This window comes from Giraffa tippelskirchi, chromosome 4 (assembly GCF_054371585.1).
Source record: "Giraffa tippelskirchi isolate mGirTip1 chromosome 4, T2T-mGirTip1v1.2.pri, whole genome shotgun sequence".
Taxonomy (NCBI): Eukaryota; Metazoa; Chordata; class Mammalia; order Artiodactyla; family Giraffidae; genus Giraffa; species Giraffa tippelskirchi.
In genome coordinates, this window is record NC_137278.1 from 141,168,723 (window position 1) to 141,193,655 (window position 24,933).

The 24,933-nt window shown below is 37.0% G+C and overlaps 1 protein-coding gene across 4 annotated transcripts in view; it reads right to left on the reverse strand.

The window, feature by feature from the left end:
- The window catches only part of LRRK2 (leucine rich repeat kinase 2), a 197,008-nt gene that overhangs the window by 58,732 nt on the left and 113,343 nt on the right, over window positions 1–24,933 (reverse strand). For all 4 annotated transcript variants that reach the window (XM_081594156.1, XM_081594153.1, XM_081594154.1 and 1 more), the window contains exons 32-40: window positions 24,464–24,665; window positions 23,803–23,891; window positions 14,552–14,739; window positions 13,518–13,672; window positions 12,313–12,459; window positions 11,981–12,172; window positions 11,175–11,321; window positions 7,897–7,997; window positions 4,918–5,108 (exon numbers count right to left, since the gene is read on the reverse strand). In XM_081594156.1, coding sequence (XP_081450282.1) covers window positions 4,918–5,108; window positions 7,897–7,997; window positions 11,175–11,321; window positions 11,981–12,172; window positions 12,313–12,459; window positions 13,518–13,672; window positions 14,552–14,739; window positions 23,803–23,891; window positions 24,464–24,665 — 1,412 coding nt within the window. The remainder of the gene's footprint in view (window positions 1–4,917; window positions 5,109–7,896; window positions 7,998–11,174; window positions 11,322–11,980; window positions 12,173–12,312; window positions 12,460–13,517; window positions 13,673–14,551; window positions 14,740–23,802; window positions 23,892–24,463; window positions 24,666–24,933) is intronic.

The following is a 24,933-nucleotide window of genomic DNA, read 5'->3' on the forward strand; positions in this document are numbered from 1 at the left end:
ATAGAGGGAAACAATAGAATGGGAAAGACTAGAGAGCTCTTCAAGAAAATTAGAGATACCAAGGGAACATTTCATGCAAAGATAGGCTCAATAAAGGGCAGAAATGGTATGAACCTAACAGAAGCAGAAGATGTTAAGAAGAGGTGGCAAGAATACACAGAAGAACTGTACCAGAAAGATCTTCACGACCCAGATAATCACTATGGTGTGATCACTCACCTAGAGCCAGACATCCTGGAATGTGAAGTCAAGTGGGCCTTAGGAAGCATCACTACGAACAAAGCTAACGAAGGTGATGGAATTCCAGTTGAGCTATTTCAAATCCTAAAAGATGATGCTGTAAAAGTGCTGCACTCAATATCTTCAAAGGTAGTTGAAGGTTATAATTAAAAGCTCAAAGCAGCAGACAATTTAGAGATACACGTTAATAGCTGAATATAGAATATGTTAAAGGTAGATATGCACAAGATAGAATATGTAACATGAAGAAAGTTCTTGGATGTCACTCTAAACAGCTCCATGATTTAAGGGGCTGAAAAGTCATGTGACTTTATTGTCTCTTTCTATCTCTGTAGTTATGGCTCTATGCTAAAATATATGGGAAGACAAACCCTAATGCTGAGTTTTTTAATACACTTGGTGCTGGTAGAAGATTGTTAGCTACTAAAATCTATTAGCGTTTTATGGCACAAAACCCAGAAGGTACCTTGGCATTATGCTGAAAACAAATCAGGCAAATGACAGGAAAATATGCTGAGATTTCATTTACTTTATCATAAACTGCTGGACTTGTTATTTTAAGTAAGGTCTCTAAGAACCAGAGATCAAACTGCCAACATCTGCTGGATCATCGAAAAAGCAAGAGAGTTCCAGAAAATCATCTACTTTTGCTTTATTGACTACACCAAAGCCTTTGACTGTGTGGATCACAACAAACTGTGGAAAATTCTTCAAGAGATGGGAATACCAGACCACTTCACCTGCCTCCTGAGAAATCTGTATGCAAGTCAAGAAGCAACAGTTAGCACTGGACATGGAACAACAGATTGGTTCCAAATCAGGAAAGAAGTACGTCAAGCCTGTATATTGTCACCCTGCTTATTTAACTTTTATGCAGAGTACATCATGAGAAATGAATCATGCTGGATGAAGCACAAGCTGGAATCAAGAATGCTGGAAGAAATATCAACAGCCTCAGGTATGCAGATGATACCACACTTACAGCAGAAAGCAAAGAAGAACTAAAGCGGCTCTTGTTGAAAGTGAAAGAGTAGATAAAAAAGTTGGCTTAACACTCAACATTCAGAAAACTAAGATCATAGCATCCAGTCCCATCACTTCATGGCAAATAGACTGGGAAACAGTGGAAACAGTGAGAGACTTCATTTCTTTTGGGGTCCAAAATCACTGCAGATGGTGACTGCAGCCATGAAATTAAAAGACACTTGCTCCTTGGAAGAAAAGCTATGACCAACTTACACAGCATATAAAAAGCAGAGACATTACCAACAAAGGTCCATCTAGTCAAAGCTATGGCTTTTCCAGTAGTCATGTATGGATGTCAGAGTTGGACTATTTAACAAAGCTGAGCACTGAAGAATTGATGCTTTTGAACTGTGGTATTGGAGAAGACTCTTTTTTTTTTTTAATTAGTTTATTTCCTATTTTTTAACTTTACAATATTGTATTTGTTTTGCCATACATTGACATGAATACACCATGGGTGTACATGTTTTCCCCTTCCAGAACCCCCCTTCCACCTCCCTCCCCATCCCATCCCTCAGGGTCATCCCGGTGCACCAGCCCCGAGCACCCTGTATCATGCATTGAACCTGGACTGGCGATTCATTTCACATATGATAATTTACATGCTTCCATGCCATGCTCCCATATCATCCCGCCCTCACCCTCTCCCTCTTACACTGTTGGTGGGAATGCAAACTAGTACAACCACTATGGAGAACAGTGTGGAGAGTCCTCAAAAAACTGGAAATAGAACTGCCATATGACCCAGCAATCCCACTGCTGGGCATACACACTGAGGAAACCAGACTTGAAAGAGACACGTGTACCCCAATGTTCATCGCAGCACTGTTTATAATAGCCAGGACATGGAAGCAGCCTAGATGCCCATCATCAGATGAATGGATAAGGAAGCTGTGGTACATATACACAATGGAATATTACTCAGCCATTAAAAAGAATACATTCGAATCAGTTCTAATGAGGTGGGTGAAACTGGAGCCTATCATACAGAATGAAGTAAGCCGGAAAGAAAAACACCAATACAGTAAACTAACACATATATATGGTATTTAGTCAATCAGTAAAGATAACCCTGTATGCGAGACATCAAAAGAGACACAGATAAATAGAACAGTATTATGGAGAAGACTCTTGAGAGTTCCTTGGACAACAAGGAGATCCAACCAGTCCATCCTAAAGGAAATCGGTCCTGAATATTCATTGGAAGGACTGATGCTAAAGCTGAAACTCCCATACTTTGGCCAACTGATGTGAAAAACCTACTCAATGGAAAAAAACCCTGATGCTGGGAAAGACTGAAGGCAGGAGGAGAAGGGGACAACACAGATGAGATGGTTGGATGGCATCACCAATGAGATGGGCATGAGTTTGAGGATTCCGGGAGTTGGTAATGGAAAAGGAAGCCTGGCGTGCTGCAGTCCATGAAGTTGCAAAGAGTCAGACATGACTGAGCAACTGAACTGAACTGAAGAACCAGATAAAGTTATATAAAAGATGAGATCTTTCAAACAGTGATGAATTTTTTAAAAAATCAATTATTAATTTCACAAATAAGTACTTTGGGAATCATGTAGACAATTTAGGAAAAAAACAGCATCTGGAGTAAGTTAAATTAAGGAAAATGACCAATACAGCTTTTGAAATAAATAAGACATAGTTGTACTTTTCCTAGATTAATTTAGTACAAGGTTCCCCCTGGTGTTCAAAAGTAGATACAGCAACCCAAATCCAAATCGCCTTTTATGTTTGGAGGGCTTCCCTAGTGGCTCAAAGGGTGAAGAATCTGCCTGTAATGCGGGAGACCAGGGTTTAATCCTTGGGGTGGGAAAATCTCCTGGAGAAGGAAATGGCAAACCACTTCAGTATTTTTGCCTGGGGAATCCCAAGGACAGAGGAGCCTGTCGGGTTACAGTCCACGGGGTTGCAAGGAGTCAGACACAACTGAGCGACAAACACATTTTTGGTAGCTCTGATGGTAAAGAATTTTCCTGCAGTGTGGGAGACCCAGGTTTGATCACTGGGTTGGGAAGATCCCCTGGATAAAGGAATGGCTAGCCACTCCAATACTCTTGCCGGGAGAACTCCGTGGACAGAGGAGTCTGGCGGGCTACAGTCCATGGGGTCACAAAGAGTAGGACACAACTGAGTGACTTTCACTTACTTTATAATAATCTGTTTTTCAATAGCTTCTGGACTTTTTCAGGAAAGGAAATCTACTTATTTTATTCTCCTATTATATTCCTTATATAGTACTAATAGTTAAATCCCATATATGAGCAGTTTAGTTTTATTTATTTGTGAGCAATGTTTGTTTTCCTTACCATCCATTCCATTTAATTTTTCTGGATACTGCTCAAATGGAATAGACACTATTTAAGAAGTGAAGGAAGAGAAGGAAATTTGCATCCACTTTGAGGCTACCATGTTTCAGGCAGTGGCTTCCTTCCTTCCTCTTTCCTACCTCTCTCCTCAATGTCAACACGCATATTGAGGATGTGGTATTCTTGGTGCTACAGGACAACTGTGAACAACCTGAAAAGTCCCTATGTCATGGCACTTAGATTGTGGTGGCAAAGACAGACAATAAACAAACTCTTTAAATGAAAATATAAAGAACACTAGGCAGTGATAATTGCTACAGGTGCCCGAGAGATATGAGGTAGTCAGGGACATCCATTCTGAGGAATCTGAGTGAAATAAGTGAGTCAAGAGGCTATCTGCAGGTTAGACATTTCTGGCTGAGAGAAGAGGGGGTACACAGCCCCTGGTATATTTCAGAAACCTCAGGATGGGTGTGGCTGAGCACGGTGACCAGAGAGTGTGGTGGGAGAGGTTTGATAACAGGAGAAAGATGTGATCCAGCTTCCATATTAGAACAATCACTCTGGCAGCCATGAGAAGGATGACTCCAAGCTGACTGGAGTTGGGAAGGGGTGGAGAAGGGGGAAATCAAGACTTTAATTTGGGATGTCTTCAATTATTACAGACAAACTTGGGACACTATACATTAAGTATTAGACAGTTTAGAGACTACAAAAAACAGAGAATCAGAGGTTTAAAATACAAAAAACAGAGAATTAGAGACATAAAATCAAAGGAAAGTAAGTACATTAAGCAGTGATTTATTCCAGTCTCTATCACCAAAGGCCATGGCCTTTTCTCTCTGCTGAGGTGCCTCTCCAAGGCTCTGTCTGGGTACCATCCAGCCACAGGGCTGGTGTACCTCGGAGACACACTATGGTCTTGCAGGACAACCCGACTTAAATAACTCGTCCTTTTCAGAAATCTGACCTCATCTCTCCTCATCAGAATTTTCCATGATAACTGACACTTTCCTTGATACTTTGAAGCCTCACCCACATTTTTATAGGGGAGGGAGGTCAATGCATGGTTAAGATCATGGGCTCTGGAGCAGGACTTCTGGATTCAAACTCTACTTCTGTTAGCTATGAGGTATACATGCTCTTCTTACTCTTATTTTATGAAATTACAAAATCTGAACAGAGAAATGGTAGTTTTACACTCAAATCGTTTGTGAAATATTACCAGGACACATTGTTACAGGGAAGCGCTGTCCTCAAAGCCTGAGAGCAAGTTTGGGCTCATATTCATTATGCACTGAATAGAAAACAGCATGACCTAATCAATCACCTCAAGCCATCAGCCACATGTAGCACGATTCTGTGCTGCAGCGTTCTGGTAAGACTGGTTTTGTCTTGCTGAAGCAGGCGGTCCAGGGAACCCTTGGAGGCTAATTCCATCACCAACATTCGAGGACGAATCCCAGCTGCCAGCAAAGATATTAAGCTGGGATGGTGGAGGTGGCAAAGCACCACCAGCTCCTGCAAAGTCAAAAATCATTTAATAGTAAATAGACCATCAGTTCTTACCCAAATGTCTCCTTCCATAAGTCAATCAACACTTGGAGAACAGTTTTCCCTGAGTGACTGGATTACAGCAAACTTTCCATTTCTTCTTTGAGCTATTTATATTTTCTACATTTTCAGGATTAAACCACTGGTTTTGCAACTACACTGTGAATTAAACATTTAAGTTCTCCTTTTCTGTTTGCTGTACTTTATCAGAACATTTAATACTGGGACAATACATACACTGTGGCAACATTAATAGTTTGTGTCAGTCTTACCTACTGAATCTTCCTTAGCCACAGATTCATGAGCAGCCACTACTGATCAACTGCGCTTGGCGTCTGAGGAACAGCCTGCCTATTATCTCTGGTTTGATGACTAGAAAGGTTTATGGAGAAGAGTATCTAAGTCTACAGAAATATCTGGCATTGCCCCCCACCTAAAAACTCTCTAATGACTTCCTGTTACTTTTAGATTGAGATGCCATGCACTTACACAGCCTTCATGGCCTGACCTGATCTCTCAAACCTTATCTCCTTTCTCTCTCCTCCTTGTTCACCATCTTTCAGTAACACCTGCGTTATTAAATCCCCAACAGCCCAATCCCAGCATACACCCAGCTCCTTCCTTCCAGCCACAGGGTATTTGCCCTTGCTGATCCCTCTGCCTAGAAATCTCTTCAACCTTCACATAGCTAAAGTTTTCTTGCCATTCAGACCTTAGTTTAAAACTCTTACTTCCTCAGAGTGATCGGCCCTGGTAATCCCCAGGTGCAACAATTTCTCTCTAATCCAAGAAGTTAGCTGGAACAGAGAGGGCTCTATCCTGATTCTAGGCCATAGCACATGAGTCTTTATAATCTCTTTCATGATATGGTTGTTTTTGAATTCTATACACATATTATTATGTATATTTCACTCTACTCTGAAATTATATTTACTTGAAATTTATAGCTTCTGTGGTATTAAATTAATTCATGTTTTAAACTATGATTTCAGCAGAAGCTCTGCTTTTTAACAACTAGTTTCAAAGATGGGGAGTATCAGTGCCAACTGCATTTATCAGGAAACTGAAGTATGAAGAATTCTGCAAGCTGAAGAATAAAGGCTCACCACCCTAAGAGATTTTTAAGAACACAGGCTTCAAACTGCAATCATACTTCTGGAGTAGATAAAAATCTTTTTTTTTCCTTCTATGTCTGATTAGCTCAGTTGGCTAAAATTGATGAGAACAAGTCAATTTAGCTCTGTTTTCTTTCATAGGCACAGACAGAAGCCTAATCCAAATTTCCTATCCTAGAAAAACAGCTCACTGATTGCAGACAGCAAGGAGCAAAAGACTGTAACAGATCAGCCCTGATTCATAACCACAGGTAGGATGACCCTCAAAATGTATCACTGAACACTGAAGTGTTTTTCTTTTTTTTTTTTAAAGAAACACATTACATACACCCTATTTTCCTATTTCTATTATTTCCTTGGTTCATCTAGCTGCTCATACACTAATCAGTCCCACATGCTTTTCTAGTGTTCTGATTTTCAACAAGGTTTCCTGAGCACATTACATAAAATTTGAAACATGTTGAAGACTGATGATCAAGGCTGAAAAATCAATTTATACAACAAATTGCCTATAGACAGAAAAAAGATTGTGCCCAGATTTGGTTCACTGACTTACAAAATATTATATACAAAATGTTTATTAGTTTATTCCTAGAGCTACTGTGTAACTTTTGGTACTAATAATTAAAATTACTCCAGGACATTTTACACAGACATGAAATTTTGTTATTATTCAGAGTAACTAATATATTGCAACTGTACTTTTTGTTTACATTAGTTATTTAGATTCAGAAATAGGCACAATTTTTTTTAATAAATCAAGAAAAAATAAGAATGAATAGACTCAAAAATACAGTTGAGTTCTGGTATAAGATTGCAGAATCCACACTGGATTTTATCTATCTTCACTGTGTCTCTCTCACTCATCCCTACCATTAGGAAAGACTCAGAAAAAAAGAAATAAATCCCCACCAGTATTCAAAACAAGAAAGGGAAATGGAGTGACTACTCTTGGTTATGCATTCAATCAACTTTCATTCTTCCTAAGAATATCCTGGACTTTTGCTGTGGTACTCAACCCTCACCTAAACAGCTGATGAACTTTAAGGGGAACTGATTCCAATCAATTTAAGGGGAAGTGATTCCAATCAGTCCATCGCGGATTGCACGCTGCAGCCCATGGGGTCGCAAAGAGCCGGACACGACTGAGTGACTGAACTGAACTGACTCCAATTCCAGCTTCAGGGAAAAAGGGGAATTTTAAAAAAAATACCCTGCTCATTACCACAGTGATTGGTTCAACAACATAGGCCTAAGCCAGTCAGCAACAGCACTGCCCTGAATATTGGTACTTGCTGAAAAAAGAACGTGTGACTTAACTGAGTCCAGGAGAAGTTTTCAAATGGACTACGGTTGTATGGATTTTGGTTCCTTTGAATTGCAAAAATGCAAAAGAGGTGCCCTCTTTTCTTTTGGACTTGTGAAGCCTGAAACAAGAATTCTCAGAACACTGTCTTTTGTTTGTTTTTCAACAAGAGAAACAAAACAAATCTATTTCACTCCATAAGGAAAGGACAAAAGTGGGATTTTATAAGGAAACTCAACTTTGAAAACAAGGTCAATACAAGCATGTGCCAAACAAGGGTTCCAGAAGATTAACAACGTGTTATTTAGTGTAATAATATTGTTGCATTTCTTACTTGTCTTAACAGCCTAAGTGATGTATGTTTATTAAAAATCTTCACAGCCACTTCTTCTCCTTCGTAGGCTGCTCGATAAACAGATCCAAAACTGCCGTCACCTTTCAAAAAGAAAACACAAAGCATTTGGGTTAATCTGTGCAAGCAGAAAGACTCAATAAATTATATCTTTTGTAATTGTATCTGTTTTGAAGAGAAATCTGACCCACGAGTTTCACTGAATCAAGTCTTCTTTAATGCTTGCTCTTCCTTCTTCTACTCCACGAACCAAGATGCAACTGAAGATTTTGTCTCTAGCCTTTCTGTCTTCCTTTTACACACTTCCTACTCAATTACCTCATGCATTCCCTAACTTCATCTATCTCTGTATGCAGAGAATTTTCACATTTAAATCTATAGTCACAGCTACCCCCTGAACTCTACCCTATATTTACAGCTCTGTGTTGGAGATAAGCACTGGTGTGCTCTTCTGAATCCCAATTGCATCCCATCAAAAGTCACATTCATCATCTTTTCTCCAAAATAGTTTTTATCCTACCTTTCATATATCTGATAAAAACAAAACAAAACTCTTTTTGTGGTCATTCTGGAGTCAAAAACCAAAAAATTATCTCATGCCTCATAAGATAATGTGCTTCATGCCAGCCCCACAGCTGACCAGCTTTACTACACTGCCTCTCTTATGCCCAAGCCTCCCTTTCCATTTCCACTACAATTGCACCCTCTTGGTACCTTCATGCTTTCTGCCTACACGTGGGGGTCTCATGACTTCATTAATCCTAACTCATTCTCTCTCTCCTGAAAAACTAGCTCTGTAATTACATTTTGGTTATGTCATTCTCTTGCTCAAAACCAAATCATTCTACATTGTCTACCAAATGAAATCCAAAATCAAGTTCATATTCATATTGCAGCCCCAAGTTCCCTTTGTGGTTCTCCTCCTGGTTCTACTCCTTTCTACTCTCACTCTCTAGGCTCTGGGCCAGTTGTTCTCCTCCTAGATTTGGCTTCACAGTACATCCAAAGAGCCTTTTGAACATAGGAAAGCCTGAATCTATCCTCAAAGATTCTGACCTAATCAATCCCAGGAGGTACCGTTCATTAGGATTTTTTTTTCTTTTAACTCTGCTGGTAACAGCATAAACCACCAGGGTTGAAAACAACCAATCTAGCAAACTGGAATAGCCAAAATTTCTTAAACATGCTTTCTATCTTCAGAACTCAATCCCCTTGTTATGCCATAATTTACAGAGCCCTTGTTTTTCCCTCAGCTCAACCAGTACCTCTCTGATTGTAAAATGTTTTTAGAACAATTTATCTGGTTTGTTTAGGTCAGTGGTTCTCAACAGGGTGATGATGCTTTTGACCTGCAATCACCACCCTTTACAGTGTTTGGAGACATTTTTGATTGTCACATCTGGGATGAGGTGAGACAATACTACTGACATCCAGTGGGTAGAGACCAAAGATATTTCTAAATACCATGCAATGCATAAGACACTCCCCATAACAAAGAACTATCCAGTTCCAAAAAGCAAAAGTACAGAGGCTAAGAAACTCTGATCTAGATTGCTTTTTGTAAATAAACATAGAACTTATGAATTTATTGGAAATGGGGTCAGAGTATAAGGAGGACCCATAAACACTCTCCTATCTGCGTGAAGTGTGTGTGAAGTGAAAGTCACTCAGTCATGTCCGACTCTTTGCGACCCCGTGGACTGTAGCCCACCAGGCTCCTCTGTCCATGAAATTCTCCAGGCAAGAATACTGGAGTGGGGAGCCGTTCCTTTCTCCAAGGGATCTTCCCAACCCAGGGATCAAACCCAGGTCTCCTGTATTACAGGCGGATTCTTAACTGTCTGAGCCACCAGGGCCCCACCTATCTGCTAAATAAAAGAGTATAAAACACAGGTGCTTTTGAAGGTAGTCAAAAGGCACAAATTTCCAGTTATAAGATAAATAAATACTAGGTATGTAATGTACAATATGATTACTATAGTTAACAGTGCTATATAATATATATGGAAGTTGTTAAGAGAGTAAATCCTAAGAGTTCTCATCAGAACAAATTTTATATATTAATATGTGCAAGGATAGATGTTAATAAAGTTACTGTGGTAATCATGTCACCATATATGTAAGTGAAGTTATTATGCTGTACACCTTAAACTTATACAGTGCTATATGTCAATTACACCTCAATAAAATTGGGAAAAAACACAGGTGTTTCAAAAAATGAACTTTTTGAACACTTCTACATAACATTGCTCAAAATGTGTCCATTAATCCAAAACACATCTTTTAGTGCAGTAAAGAGGTATATTTGGGAGAGCTGTATGTGATGGCTTGAGACTCTTTCAGAGAAAGAAAATAGTATACCTGGTACTTGCCTGTATCTTTCAAATGTTTGGTGTTGGTTAAGATCTAAGATTCAGTGTTGACAATTCAGCATTTTGTGTTAACATACTAGTACTAATATATTCACTACCAGATTTCTAAGGTATTTCAAATCATCCTAAATTTCCCAATCAATGTAAAAAATAAAGGTACAAGGGAGTTTATTTACTCCTACATGTCATATCCCAAATTTTAGACTTGGTTTATTAATAATATTAATATTCTGGCATATATCTTAATCATCCTCTCTGTGAAAATTTAATTAAAATTGAATGTAAATATTCATAACAGCAACAAATACTCCACAAAGTAAAGTCAGAATTGTCTTTAACTACTTTACATTAAATAAATTCAATACTCTTCTCAGCTCCCAAGGACTCTCAGGAATGTTTAGAACTTGAGTACATCACCAATCTAATGCTTTTGAATTTTTAAACCCAAATTGATTTTTGTGACTATTTTAATGAAAATGTATGAATGTTATATAAAATAACATAACTGCCACTATCACTACACATAGAGGTGTTCCTCCTTTACTTATTCTTTTTGCAACTGGAAAATGGCTGAATTACTCCTCCAAAAATTTTTTAACTGTCTTCCCTATCACTGACAATCGAACAATTAAAACAAATGCAAGGACGTGTTTCATAAATACCTGTGCTTCCATAGAGGTAGAAACCTAGCGTACAAATGTGTGTGTGCAAAGCAAATTCCAGATTTGTAACACATTACTTTAAAATATATTATCCCAAAGGAGAAACATTACAAAAATATGCGAAGACACTAAGAATTATGACAATTTAACTATATGTGAATATTTGCTAGATTATAAATAAAAACCATACCCTAATTTTTATTCTCAAATCAACAAGAACAGTTACCTAAGAGAAACTCTGGAGCTTGTTCAAATTCCAATTCATCATTATTCAACATAATATTTCTAGGCAGATCAGCCAAAATCAAGTCAGGAGCAATCTGAGATATTGGAATTGTGAGCCTGGGTTGATCTGGATTTACTAGGAGGTCTCCTGAGAAGTACATAAAACATTTTTTTAAAGATAAACTTTTAAGATTGTACATAAATTTGTCCTTTTGATTTACAGAAATCATCACATATTGTCTACGCTTTCCAATCACTCTTATGTTCACTTTCCAATCTTATTTTTCTCTAGAAAATTTGAGAACATTTTAAAAGTTGAGTTACTCTCTATTTATTTGGAAGTTTAAAAACTCATTCCTAGGTTCCCTCACTAGAAAGTAGAACTCAGAACTGCCTAGGCTATTGATATATGACTAGGAAATTATATATTCTTTACTTTCACGACATTCATGGAACACAACATATGGCTGACATTACTAAGTTACTTCCATGCATCATCTATTTTAATCTTCATAACAATTGTATGGCATAGTTTTGGTTAGTAATCTCACTTCACAGATGACATAACATTGCTCAGTAGCCAGTATTCAAACTCTCACACCAACATTTTTTCTGAGTCTAGAGTATAAGATCTTACTGGCAATAAATATATTTTTCTGAACTGTTAACTATAATTGAATGCAGTATCTTCTAACTTATCCCTTATAAATAAGAACAATCAATTTTTACATTTATTTCAAAACTCACTTCGCAAATATTGGAAGGATCCTTTAAAAACATTTGTAAGTTGTGTCAACACATACATACCTTCTTCTGCTTTCTTCATCAAGTTGTCAAGCAATATTTTTTGATGCTCTTCACCATCATTAAAACTATATAATGCCCATTTCTTCAGCAGAGTTTCTCCTTCACCACAAATATCAATCTCCAATAATCCAGGAAACCACTCTTCCATGAGAGAATCAATGTGGTCCACAACTTGGCCCAAAAGAATACAGCCTATGTAATCCAAAGAAAACTTGATTAACATCCTAGCTGAACCTTACCCTGTCACAAACTGAAAAGAAGAACTATAGAGACTTTTTAAAAAGTTTAGATTTCTTTAGTGGTACAATTCAGTTTTAAATTAATTTCCTTACCTTTTCTACAAGAAGGAACTGTAATTTTTAAGAAACTCTCTGGGTGATGATCTAAAACTTCAGATCCTACCAAGCAGTAAGCTTCAGGAGACCAATTCAAGTAGATGCCTTGTCGCCAATACATTCTGTTTGGGCGAAGTGCTCGTTCTGAAAGAAGTTTAAATGAACCCAAATATAGCTATTAATTATTTGTTGTTCCATAAACTGTAGGGGAAAAAAATGACTGCACATACTACAAGTGACAGTAGTAGAGAAGCATTTGTTTTGAAGGAAAGTACTGGAATTGTTAATGATATGTTATCTGTTAATATAATATTAAATATTTTATCCTCAATTTTGAAATGAAACAAACAAATGCCCAGTAGATTACCTAAGACAGATTTCAGGTTCATGGTGTCAAGCAGTTTAACATATGTAATAGATGAAAAAGAGAATCATAAACAGGTTCCCATAACTTTTAAAAAGAGGTTGGTGCTAATGCTAAAACCAACACTTTGATGTGATGTAACTATCTATATGTTGATTAACTGCAAGCAAGATAAGGTTTATTTCAGAATACAGTACCATCTCCATAAAGGTGATTTTAAGCACAAAACAGAAAAATTATATTTTCCCCCTTGGAGCACCAAGATCTCTCTTTCTTCCAGGAGGAAGAGCTAGCATTATAATTTATAATTACAGCATGATAAAGTCTTTATTCTTTTTTGTAAACCCCTCAGGGACCATGCAGCAGAATAGAGCTATTATAGTCCCCACAAAGAACGGTCTGAATGGTTAGGACCTGTTACTCTATTAAACAAAACTCCCTGACTGAAGGGGTGGTCATTTCAGTTTTTCTTTCTCCATGCATGCATGTGTATTTGTGTGTATGTGTAGAGGGATAGGTGTTTTTAAGCCAATGACTCTGTAATTTCATCTTTTAAAACTGCTGCTTCTAGTCTGCTTTGGCATGTAAAGTAAGATATTCATACACATTGTAAATGTGTCTAAAATAAGTACACATGGGCTTTGAGGAATGTTATTCTTAACAAATTTCATGAATTTATCTGTGTATATTTTTATATTGGCCACTCTGAGGTCTTTTGAGTTTATTTCCTGATTTTCAGCTGCATTACAAACAAGTAAACTCTAGGAAAATGACATATTAATTTTAATATGCTTTCCACCTAACTTCTCCAAATATTAATTCTTCATTAAATACATACCTCTTCCTGAAAGCATGTAAGGTGAAATTTCAAGTAACCGATTGATTAATCTCGACCAAAAGCCCATTGGAAAATAAGGCATTTCATACAGTCGAATGATAATTTCAGAGTTCTCACAATGGGGAAGCTCTATTACAGGCCTGTGGTCAGACAAACTAAAGATAAAAGCACACTATCATTATATAGCTTCATAAAACGCCCAACCATGTTGACCAGAGTGCTTTACTACTTGAAATCAATGAACTGATGATGATAAATATTCTAAGCAATTTTATTTTTTAATAATGTTATTTTGCTACATACTCTTCCTACTTCAAAATTTAATGGTTAATCAATTCAAGTCATGCTCAGATAAAGTGATGTATAAAATTTTTCAGTAATCCTATTTACATTACAAATAAATTATTATTGTTAGTTATGTATAACAAGTAAAGGGATTATATAAAACTTGAAAAAATGGATGTCCTAGAAACGAGTGTATATCTGTTTTTAGAATTAGTTACCATCTATCAATCAGTGCAATTTGCACTTTTCAATGTTGTTTACGTTATAACATTTCCCAGATGTTTATAAGGCAGTAAGAAAAATTTCTACAACACAGGGCTAGAATTTAGGTCTCTGCTGTGTTGGCCATATCCTCTGAAAATTCGCAGTCATAAATTATTTAAAGACTCTGTTGAAAACTCACCATTTCTCCATAATCTGTCTAATAACTCCTTCAATATCATATAAGGACCATACATACGCACACAGCAACACAAATACACACACTCTAATCTCAACTATTAACCTTTCTTAAATAAACTGAGCAGGGTCAAATCAAATAATAATTTTATATATATGTAAAACCAGTGAGTTACATCTTTAAAATGTCAAATGTAGTTTTCATCAAAAGAAAATGTTATACTTCAGTACAAAGTTTATACAAGAAGAAAAAAATTAGTACATTCATCATAGACCAAAGTTACTTTCACAACTAAAAGAATATATGGTAAATTTCCATAGGGTAATTAAATTTTTAAGTTTTGGCTTACCTGCTTGGAACCAGTAAATATTCTTCTCCAATTGGCAAAGCAATCTGGAATTTTTCTAGGAGTTTAAAGTACTGTGCCATGTAGTTCTTTGGAAATCTCTTTTTCTTTGAAAGAAATTTTTCCACATCTCTACGTGAAATAATTCCCTTAGGATGTTTTGGAAAGCCTTCCACTTTCACTGTCAAAATCTGAAAGGTTTAAACTTATACATCATCATAGAATTCATTTTCTGGGAAGTTTTGAATTTAAAGAATTTCCTTTGCTCAGTAAAAATGATCAAAACAATTCTAATATTGTCAAGTACAACACAGGACCTAATTTCTCTACCTAGCAGCCATGTCAGCCTAGCCTCTTTCACACACACACATACACACAGAAATTATTAAAATAAGTGAGTGAATCCAGATCAGAAATTATGGAGATCCTCTGATACCAATGAACCACAAGCCTTCCTCAGTTCAATTGATACATCAGTCCATTACCCCACACCCTCATTACAGTATCATCAATAATATATTCCTGAGGAAATTATCTTCCAGACTGCTATCAGTAGAGATTTGCAACAGAAATGTTACTTTACGTTTATACAATCGGACGTGGGTTTCCATCAGTGGAAAGAGAGGCAGCTTAGTAAATTAAGGGATTCTCAAACAATGTAATCACTGAATTTCAGTGGACACCATGCAGTCTATAGGTCTGGGATGAGGCTTCAGAATCTGCTTTTTTAACAAGAAACACTGAAGATTCTAATGTGGAGACCATAATTTGAGCTTTGATCATCATCACAGCAATTTAAAATATGAGTTGAGAAGAATTCAGGTTCAAATTCAAACTCTACTGCCAGTTGTATGACCTTGAGAAAGGTATTTAATTTCTTTAGTTTCCTTCTTTGTAAAATGAGATAATAAAAGTGACTGTCTCTTAGACTGCCATGAGAACAAAATAAGATAACATACACAAAACACGTAAAATGCATATCACTATTTTTAGCAAATAGGAAGCCCTCACATTTTACCAATACTATTTACATATTCCTATTTATTTTACTTGGATAAACTAATTTTAAAAAGAGATTTGTGCTTAATTTTCTTTAGTAGATCTATAATATTTAAAGGATACTTAAATAGAAACAAACACTATTTATATGATTAGCATCATGTGGTTGGGTAAAATACTGGATTGTAAAATCCTCAGGTTAGAGGACTTGTCTTACTAAGTTAAGCTCTGTTTCTAATTTGTATATAAATTTTATTGAATCAGTGAATAAATCATTGAACATAATGGTATTTAATACAATGTATAATGGGTCATTAAATAATTAAAATTATAATTTGGGACTGCTCCCATATTCTGTACTCTATAGCCCAAACTGCTCTTAAACTTTAGGTAGTGAGGAAAACTGCTGTTTTATTGTTTCTAAACTTGCTAAGTCCCTGCTGGCCTGAGTCCTTTTGAAGGAGGTTTCCATTACAGCCATTAGCCCTACCATAGTTTGGACTCAGGCCAAACTACAGGGAGGGAACACAGCCCCACCTGTCAGCAGAAAATTGTTTTCAAGATTTACTGAGTATGGCCTTGCCCAACAAAAGAAGACCCAGTTTTCCCCACAGCCAGTTCCTCCCATCAGGAAGGTTGCACAAGCCTCTTATCCTCATTCATCAGAGGGCAGACAGAATGAAAACCACAATCACAGGAAACTAACCAAAGTGATCACATGGACCATATCCTTGCCCAACTCAATGACCCATGCCGTGTAGGGAGACCCAGGATGGAAGGGTCACGGTGGAGAGTTCTGACAAAACATTCACTGGAGATGGGAATGGCAAACCACTTTACCATTCTTGCCTTGAGAATCCCATGAACAGTATGAAAAGGCAAAAAGATATGACACTGACTGTGAATCTTCCAGGTAAGTAAGTATCCAATATGCTACTGGAGAAGAGCAGAGAAACAGCTCCAGAAGGAATGAAGAGTCTGAGCCAAAGCAGAAACAAAATCCATTATGAATGAGTCCAGTGGTAAAAGTAAAGCCCAATGCTATAAAGAACAATCTTGCACAGGAACCTGGAATGTTAGGTACATGAATCAAGGTAAATTGGAAGTGGTCAAACAAGAGATGGGAAGAGTGAACATCAACATCTTAGGAATCAGTGAACTGAAATGGACCGGAATGGGCGAATTTAATTCAGATGACCATTATATCTACTACTGTGGACAAGAATCCTTTAGAAGAAATGGAGTAACCCTCATAGCCAACAAAAGAGTCCAAAATGCAGTACTTGGGTGTAATCTCAAAAATAACAGAATGATCTTTGTTTCCAAGGCAAATCATTCAATATAACAGTAATCCAAGGCTATGCCCCAACCACTAATGCCAAAGAAGCTGAAGTTGAATAGTTCTGTGCAGACATTCAAGACCTACTAGAACTAACTCCAAAAATAGATGCCCTTTTCTTTACAGGGGGCTGAAATGCAAAAGTAGGAAGTCAAGAAACACCTGGAGTAACAGGCAAATTTGGCCTTGGAGTACAAAATGAAGTAGGGCAAAGGCTAATAGAGTTCTGCCAAGAGAACGCACTGGTCATAGCAACTCTCTTCCAACAACATAAGAGATGATTCTACACATGGACAACACCAGATGGTCAATACTGAAATCAGATTGATTATATTCTTTGCAGCTGAAGATGGAGAAGTTCTATACAGTCAGCAGAAACAAGACCTGGAGCTAACTGTAGCTCAGATCATGAACTCCTTATGGCAAAATTCGGGCTTAAATTGAAGAAAGTAGGGGAAACCACTAAGCCATTCGGGTATGACCTAAATCAAATCCCTTATGATTATACAGTGGAAGTGACAGACACAGTCAAGGGATTAGATCTGATAGACAGAGTGCCTGAAGAACTGTGGACTGAGGTTTATAACATTGTAGAAGGCAGGATGAAAACCATCTCCAAGAAAAACAAATGCAAAGAGGCAAAATGGTTATCTGTGGAGGAATTACAAATAGCTGAGAAAAGAAGAGAAGCAAAAAGCAAAGGAGAAAAGGAAAGATATACCCATCTGAATGCAGAGTTCCAAAAGATAGCAAGGAGAGATCAGAAAGCCATCCTAAGTGATCAATGCAAAGGAATAGAAGAAAATAATAGAATTGGAAAGACTAGATTTCTTCCAGAAAAACAGAGATACCAAAGGAACATTTCATACAAAGATGGGCACAATAAAGGACAGAAATGGTATGGACCAAACAGAAGCAGAAGTTGTTAAGAAAAGATCTAAAGAATACACAGAACTAAACAAAAAATATCTTAATGACCCAGATAACCATGATGGTGTGATCACTCACTTAGAGCCAGACATCCTGGAAAGCAAAGTCAAGTGGGCCTTACGAAGGAAACCCATGAACAAAGCTAGTGGAGGTGATGGAATTCCAGCTGAGCTATTTCAAATCCTAAAAGATGATGCTGTGAAAAGTGCTGCACTCAGTATGCCAGCCAATTTGGAAAAATCAGTGGTAGCCACAGGACTGGAAAAGTTGTTTTCACTGAAATCCCAAAGAAAGGCAATGCCAAAGAATGTTCCAACTACCACACAAGTACACTCACTTCACACATGAGCAAAGTAATGCTCAAAATTCTTCAAGCTAGGCTTCAACAGCATGTATACCGAGAACTTCCAGAATGTTCAAGCTGAATTTAGAAAAGGCAGAGGAACCAGAGATCAAATGGCCCACATCCCTTGGACCAAGAAAAAGCAAGAAAATTCCAGAAGAATATCTACTTTTGTTTCATTGACTATGCTAAAGTCTTTTAGACAAAGGCCAAGACTGTGTGGATCACAACAAACTGTGGAAAATTCTTCAAGAGATGAGAATACTGGACCACCTTACCTGCCTCCTGAGAAACCTGTATGCAGGTGAAGAAGCAACAGTTAGAACTGGACATGGAACAACCCACTGGTTCCAAATTGGGAAAGAAGTACATCATGGCTGTATATTGTCACCCTGCTTATTTAACTTGTATGCAGAGTATATCATGCAAAATGCCAGGCTAGATGAAGCACAAGCTGGAATCAAGATTGCAGGGAGAAATATCCATACCCTCAGATATGCAGATGACACAACCCTTATGGCAGAAAGTGAAGAAGAACTAAGAGTCTCTTGATGAAGTTGAAGGAAAAGAGTGAAAAAGGTGGCTTAAAACTCAACATTCAAAACACTAAGATCATGTCACCCATTCCCATTACATCACGGCAAATAGATGGGAAACAATGGAAACAGTGACAGAGTTTATTTTCTTGGGCTCCAAAATCACTGCAGATGGTGACTCCAGCCATGAAATTAAAAGAGAACTGCTCCTTTGAAGAAAGCTATGACAAACCTAGATAGCATTTAAAAAGGAGACATCACTTTGCCAACAAAGGTTCTAGACGTCTAGTCAAAGCTATGGTTTTTCCAGTAGTCATGTATGGATGTGAGAGTTGGACTATCTAAGAAAGCTGAGTGCCAAAGAATTGATGGTTTTGAACTGTGGTATTGGAGAAGACTCTTGAGAGTTCCTTGGACTGCAAGGAGATCAAACCAGTCAATCCTAAAGGAAATCAATCCTGAATATTCATTGGAAGGACTTATGCTGAAGGTGAAGCTCCAATAGTTTGGCCACCTGATACAAAGAGACAACTAGTTAGAAAAGACCCTGATGCTGCGAAAGATTGAAGGCAGGAGAGAAGGGGACAACAGAGGACAAGATGGTTGGTGGCATCACCAACTCAAAGGACACAAGTTTGAGCAAGCTCCAGTAGATGGTGAAAGACAGGGAAGCTTGATGTGCTGCAGTACATGGGGTCGGAAAGAGCTGGGCATGACTGAGTGACTGAACAATGACAAAGTCAGTAAGACCTTGTCTGACAACTAACTCTCCATCCCCAACCAGACTTGAAGTTTTCTTTGTAGCAATCTGTACCACCCAACACATTAAGTATTCTGGTTTTGCTTATTTCCTCTCATTTGAACATCAACTCCATGAATGTAGAAACCTTATTTTCCCTACTGCTATATAGCCCCAGTTCCAGAACAATATCTGGAACATCATTAGGTTCATAATATATATTGTTGAATGTGTGAATTTCAGGAAAATAAAGTTTTGAGCATTTTATCATAGCATTAGGCTCTCGGGCACTAGAGTCAAACCATTTGGTTTAAAATCCCAACTCTAATTCTCCCTGAATGTCAACAATATTACATTTATGAGTATGCAATTTGATAAATCATTTAACCTCTCTATCTATCAACTTCTTTACCTTCAAGACGGGCACTAAAATAGTACCACTTAAAAGAGTTGTTCCAAGAATTAAATGAGATAATCTTTGAGAAGCATATAAGTAACCTCTCATATGTCAGCCATTATTACATACTTATTCTATTTTACTTAAGACAAACTGATTGTAAAATAGAAGTTTGTGTTTGACTTTTTTAGATCTATAGTGCACTACCACTATTTGGAAAAGATCCTAGTGCTGGAAAGATTGAAGGCAGAAGGAGAAGTGGGTGGCAGAGGATGAGATGGTTAGACAGCATCACCAACTCAATGGATATGAATTTGAGCAAACTCTGTGAGACAGTGGAGGACAGAGAAGCCTGGTATGCTTCTGTCCATGTGATCGCAAAGGAATCCAACACAACTTAGCAACTGAACAATAATCACTACTTGTAGCAGATAGTTTCCAAAGATGGACACATTAATATTTTTCTCTCCCTACGTATGTAGGTTGTTTAATCCTTCAAGATATAAAATCCATACATTTTCCCTTAAATCTGAACAAGACTTGTGGTTGTTCTGGTTACCAGAACATGACAGAGCCAATAGTTTACCGGTCCTGTGCCTGGCCTTTAAGAAGTCTACATATGTATGAGAGGCCACAGAGGAGAACCAACAAACCAAAAATGTGATATAGCCTTCCTGGAATCTCCAGCCCATCTTAATGAGGAAGTCAAGCAAATGACCCCTGCCAATGCCATGTGGAGCAGACCCACTTGGCTGAAACCAGTAAACCCACAGAATAGTGAGAAACAATAAACTGTTGATGTCTTTCTCCAATAAACTGGTGACGTTTTTCTCCAAATTTGCTTATGTACTCTAGGTTTGTGGGTATTCTGTTACATGCCAATAAAAAAATTTAAACTTTTTCTTAAATTTATCACCTTTAAAATACCTCCTATTATTCCTTCAGCTTGGCTATTTCTAATGCTAACTTACGCTCAGATGCAAGGAAAGAGACTTTTCCAAATTCCTCGTATGTTTTATCAAGAGTAAATCACCATGCAAGCTTTATAATAGTCAACACATTTAATCCAGTGAGTCTCTTTCATATTTCTTGTATCATATAGTTAGTTGAATTTTGCAAACTTCTTTGTGTGTTGATGGAAACTTCTTTAATAAGTTTAGTCACCTAAAAGCTCAGGGCACAGAGATGGTGGGTGGGCTCATTAGAGCTTCTGCACCATGAAATTATTTCTGCCCTTACCTTGATGATTCACAGAGGTGAATACCCCTATTTATTTTTACTGATTTAGTGTCAGGCAAGTCATTCTTGTTTTCACTTGATTACTTATAGCCTTCATTCTCTTTAAACCTTAGTAAAATAACATATTTCAATATATCAGCATAAATAAAAATGATGGCATTTATTTTTTACATTAATAAGAAATTTAAATCATTTTACTGACCTTTTAGATTCATCTTTCAAAATAACTTGAGTTGCTCAAATTCTTAACTTAATTTTCAATTAAATTAACATGCTTATAGTATAACTAATAGTATAACTATGCTAATGAGAAGAACTTTCATGGAGTTTCCACTTAATTACTCCATAGAATCTTCAGGGATTTTATTTAGTCATGGTGGAAGTTTGCTTTTGTTAAAAGATAGTGATTTTGATGCACATCAATTCGTTATTCTATTGAATATGATGTATCCACCCTAACATCCACATGTGTGCAACTTTAAATATTTCCATTTCATATGGAAACACATGCACTTTTTGGTGCAACTTTAGCCTTTTCTTGACTGTACAGAGTTTAGTTATTTTCTGATAGAATGTGCCACCTAGGGTAACAACTCTTCAGGGTATAATTAAAACCCCCTTTCCTATACAGAATGCATACACCTACACTATATTTCTTTTTATTTAGTTCCATACCTGGCACATTTTTCAAAAATACATGAATATATCTTTGTAATTTTGATGATTTTTTTTATTTTCTGAAATAAGTATTTACTTACCAAATGGGTCAAATATAAAATTTCACTAAAATTTATTGCTCATTTTTACCAAATTACAAAAGCAATGTAGAAGATAATATTGTTATTATTGTTATTTTACAAGGGAAGAAACAAAGGCTGAAAATACTAAGAAATGTCAAAGTTGATAAGTATTTAGGAGAGATTTGAACACAAGTTGTACTGACTCTAGAGTTTACACTTGACCACTATACCACTATACTTTCCTGGCTCCATTCTCATTGAGTAGATGAGTAATATCACACTTTCCATGGCTTATTGCATTAGGGTGAAAATCTAATTTAAAAATACCTACAAGAATAGTAGTAACTGTCCAATTAAAATTAATTGCCAACTGTAATGTTTCAATATGTTCTCAGGTTCCATGGTATAGGGTTTAGTGGTAAATAAGTTCCTTCTTTAAAATGTCTTTTTTTTTTCCTTAGATGAAATTTAGGAACTATCATTCAGATTACCTGGAGGGATGTAATTAACATTATGGTTGATTAGAAAAGAGATTTGTAATGTAAAAAGGTACATTTTAGTAACTATAAATTATACTTATAAGAAAAATTGCTGCCAGTGAGTACACACGCTGGAGACTCCCTCCTGAAGCTCATTTCAATTGGTGATTCTTCCAGACACAGTCATCCTTCCCAAGGTGATTTTGTACTTTCTAAAATATTTGGAAATGTCTGGGTACATTTTTGCTTCTCATACGGGGAAAGCACTACTGGCATCTAGAGGGTAGAGGCCAAAGATGCTGCTATCATCCTACAATATACGACAAAGAATTACCTGCCCAATGTCAATAGGGCTGACGTTGAGGAACCCTGAGCTAGTGTGTTGTTTGAGTGGTTTTCTGTGGCAAATCTACAGAAGGGGATTATGATTATGGTAGCTAATTAATATAAACTCATAAGTAACTGATTATTACTGGGAAAAGAAATCATTTTCCATATGAAATATAAAGACAGCCATAACTATCACTTTTCTAAATGGTAAGCATTTAGAGTTTTATATTATATTGAAAAGTCACAATTTCCCTCCTTGTTGTCTACACAGAGGTTTCACAGCCTCATCAATCCAATTATGTCTGCCAGGCTCCTCTGTCCATGGGATTCTCCAGGCAAGAATACTGGAGTGGGTAGCCATTCCCTTCTCCAGGCCAATCTTCCTCACCCAGGGATCAAACCTGAGTCTCCTGCATTGCAGGCAGATTCTTTACCATCTGAGCTACCAGGGAAGCCCAGAGTTTTATATTCCACTGAAGAGTCAAAATTTCCCTTCATGTTGTCTAGACAGAGGTTTCACAAGCTCATCAACCCAATTTTCTTATACTTGTTTACCCCACAGATTTTCACAAAGCTTTCATTCAGTTGGTTATATCAATAAACAAGCCAAACAACTGTGAATATAGAAAATGGTAGAACAATTTGTGTAGAAGACTGCATAAAGAAAAACTTCTTGTATCTAGAAACGTACTACGGAACAGAGCAACACAAATACCTGTCTATGAATTGAAAACAAAGACATTAAATTCTAAGATATCGTCTCTTCCTCCATGAAGTTCTTCTTTATGCAGTCTTCTACACAAATTGTTCTACCATTTTCTATATACACAGTAGTTTCTACCTTCAGTAAGTTCAGTCACTCAGTTGTGTCCAACCCCTTGTGACCCCATGAACTGCATCACCCCAGGCCTCCCTGTCCATCACCAACTCCCAGAATTTACTCAAACTCATGCCCACTGAGTCAGCGACGCTATCCAACCATCTCATCCTCTGTTGTCCCCTTCTCCTCCTGCCTTCAATCTTTCCCAGCATCAGGGTCTTTACCAACGAGTTAGTTCTTCACATCAGGTGGCCAAAGTATTGGAGTTTCTACCTTAACTAAACACAAACTCTATAAAGCTCAGTACTCTAGGTATCACCTGAAGTTCATTACCCCCAAGCCTCAGAAGTATAATACACCAACCTGTGCCATGACTTTACAAAGCCACTTGGGTTCTACAAAATATAAGTCACTTAACTGCAGTGCTGGGTCTTGAAAATGAAGAAGGACCCCTGTAGGAAAAATCAAAAATGAAACATGGAATTTAGAATATGAAAATATCCAGGGGCTTCAGAGAGAATCTAGCCCAATCTCCTCATTTTACAGATTAGGAAACTTCATCGTTGGGGTCAGAGCTGAGACCAGAATCAGGGCATCCTAGCTTTCATCTCAGGCAATCATTGATTCTCCAAGTGCCAAGTTAAACAATCACAATAATAATTCTGTGAGTGTACAAATAACCTCTACATACAATAAATTCATTTGATACTATGAAGGATATAGCTTGAACTTAGGGTCTCACAGTTCCTGAAGACTACAGTCAAGCTGTAGAATCCATATGTTTTAACTCGGGCTGAGAGACTTTTTCCACTATTGTCCTTAGATAATTTCTAAATTTTTCTCTTATGACATAATATATGATTCAACATCAGTACACATGATGATCTTTCAAAAAGAAAAAACAAATCAGCTACCTATTAAAGTATTTTGTCAATATTCTTTTAAATGTAAATTCCATACAAGGTTCAGATACATTTTCACCAACTCAACTGCAGAGCTTTGAAAAAATATGTAATAAACAAACCTGATTCATTTAGAAAGTGAACTGCATGAGGAAGCTCATTTTCATCTAACTGCAGCTGATGTTCTCTCACAAGTTGTAATAATCGTTTCCGGTCAATTACAGGAAATTCAATTGGCACATTTTTACGCTCTGATAAAATGATTTTCTCAAGTTCTACGTAGCAGTCTGGAATCAGCTGCCCAACAACAGGCTGATCTCGGATCTATGAAATTACAGATGACAAGCTGTAAAAATCCATTTTATACATCTATGTGTCAGGTGGTTGGTAAATTCTGTGCTAATCACTCAGAAAATGATTATTTTTAATAAAATCAGCAATGTAAAACCAATTAAATTGTGAGAAATAAATAAGATGATCTTAAAATAAGAAAAAAAAATGAACACAGAAGCCAATTTGGAAAGAATTATCAAATAACATTGTATGGAAATAATTATCAAGGTATTCAGAAAATCCATGGCAAACTCCAGGA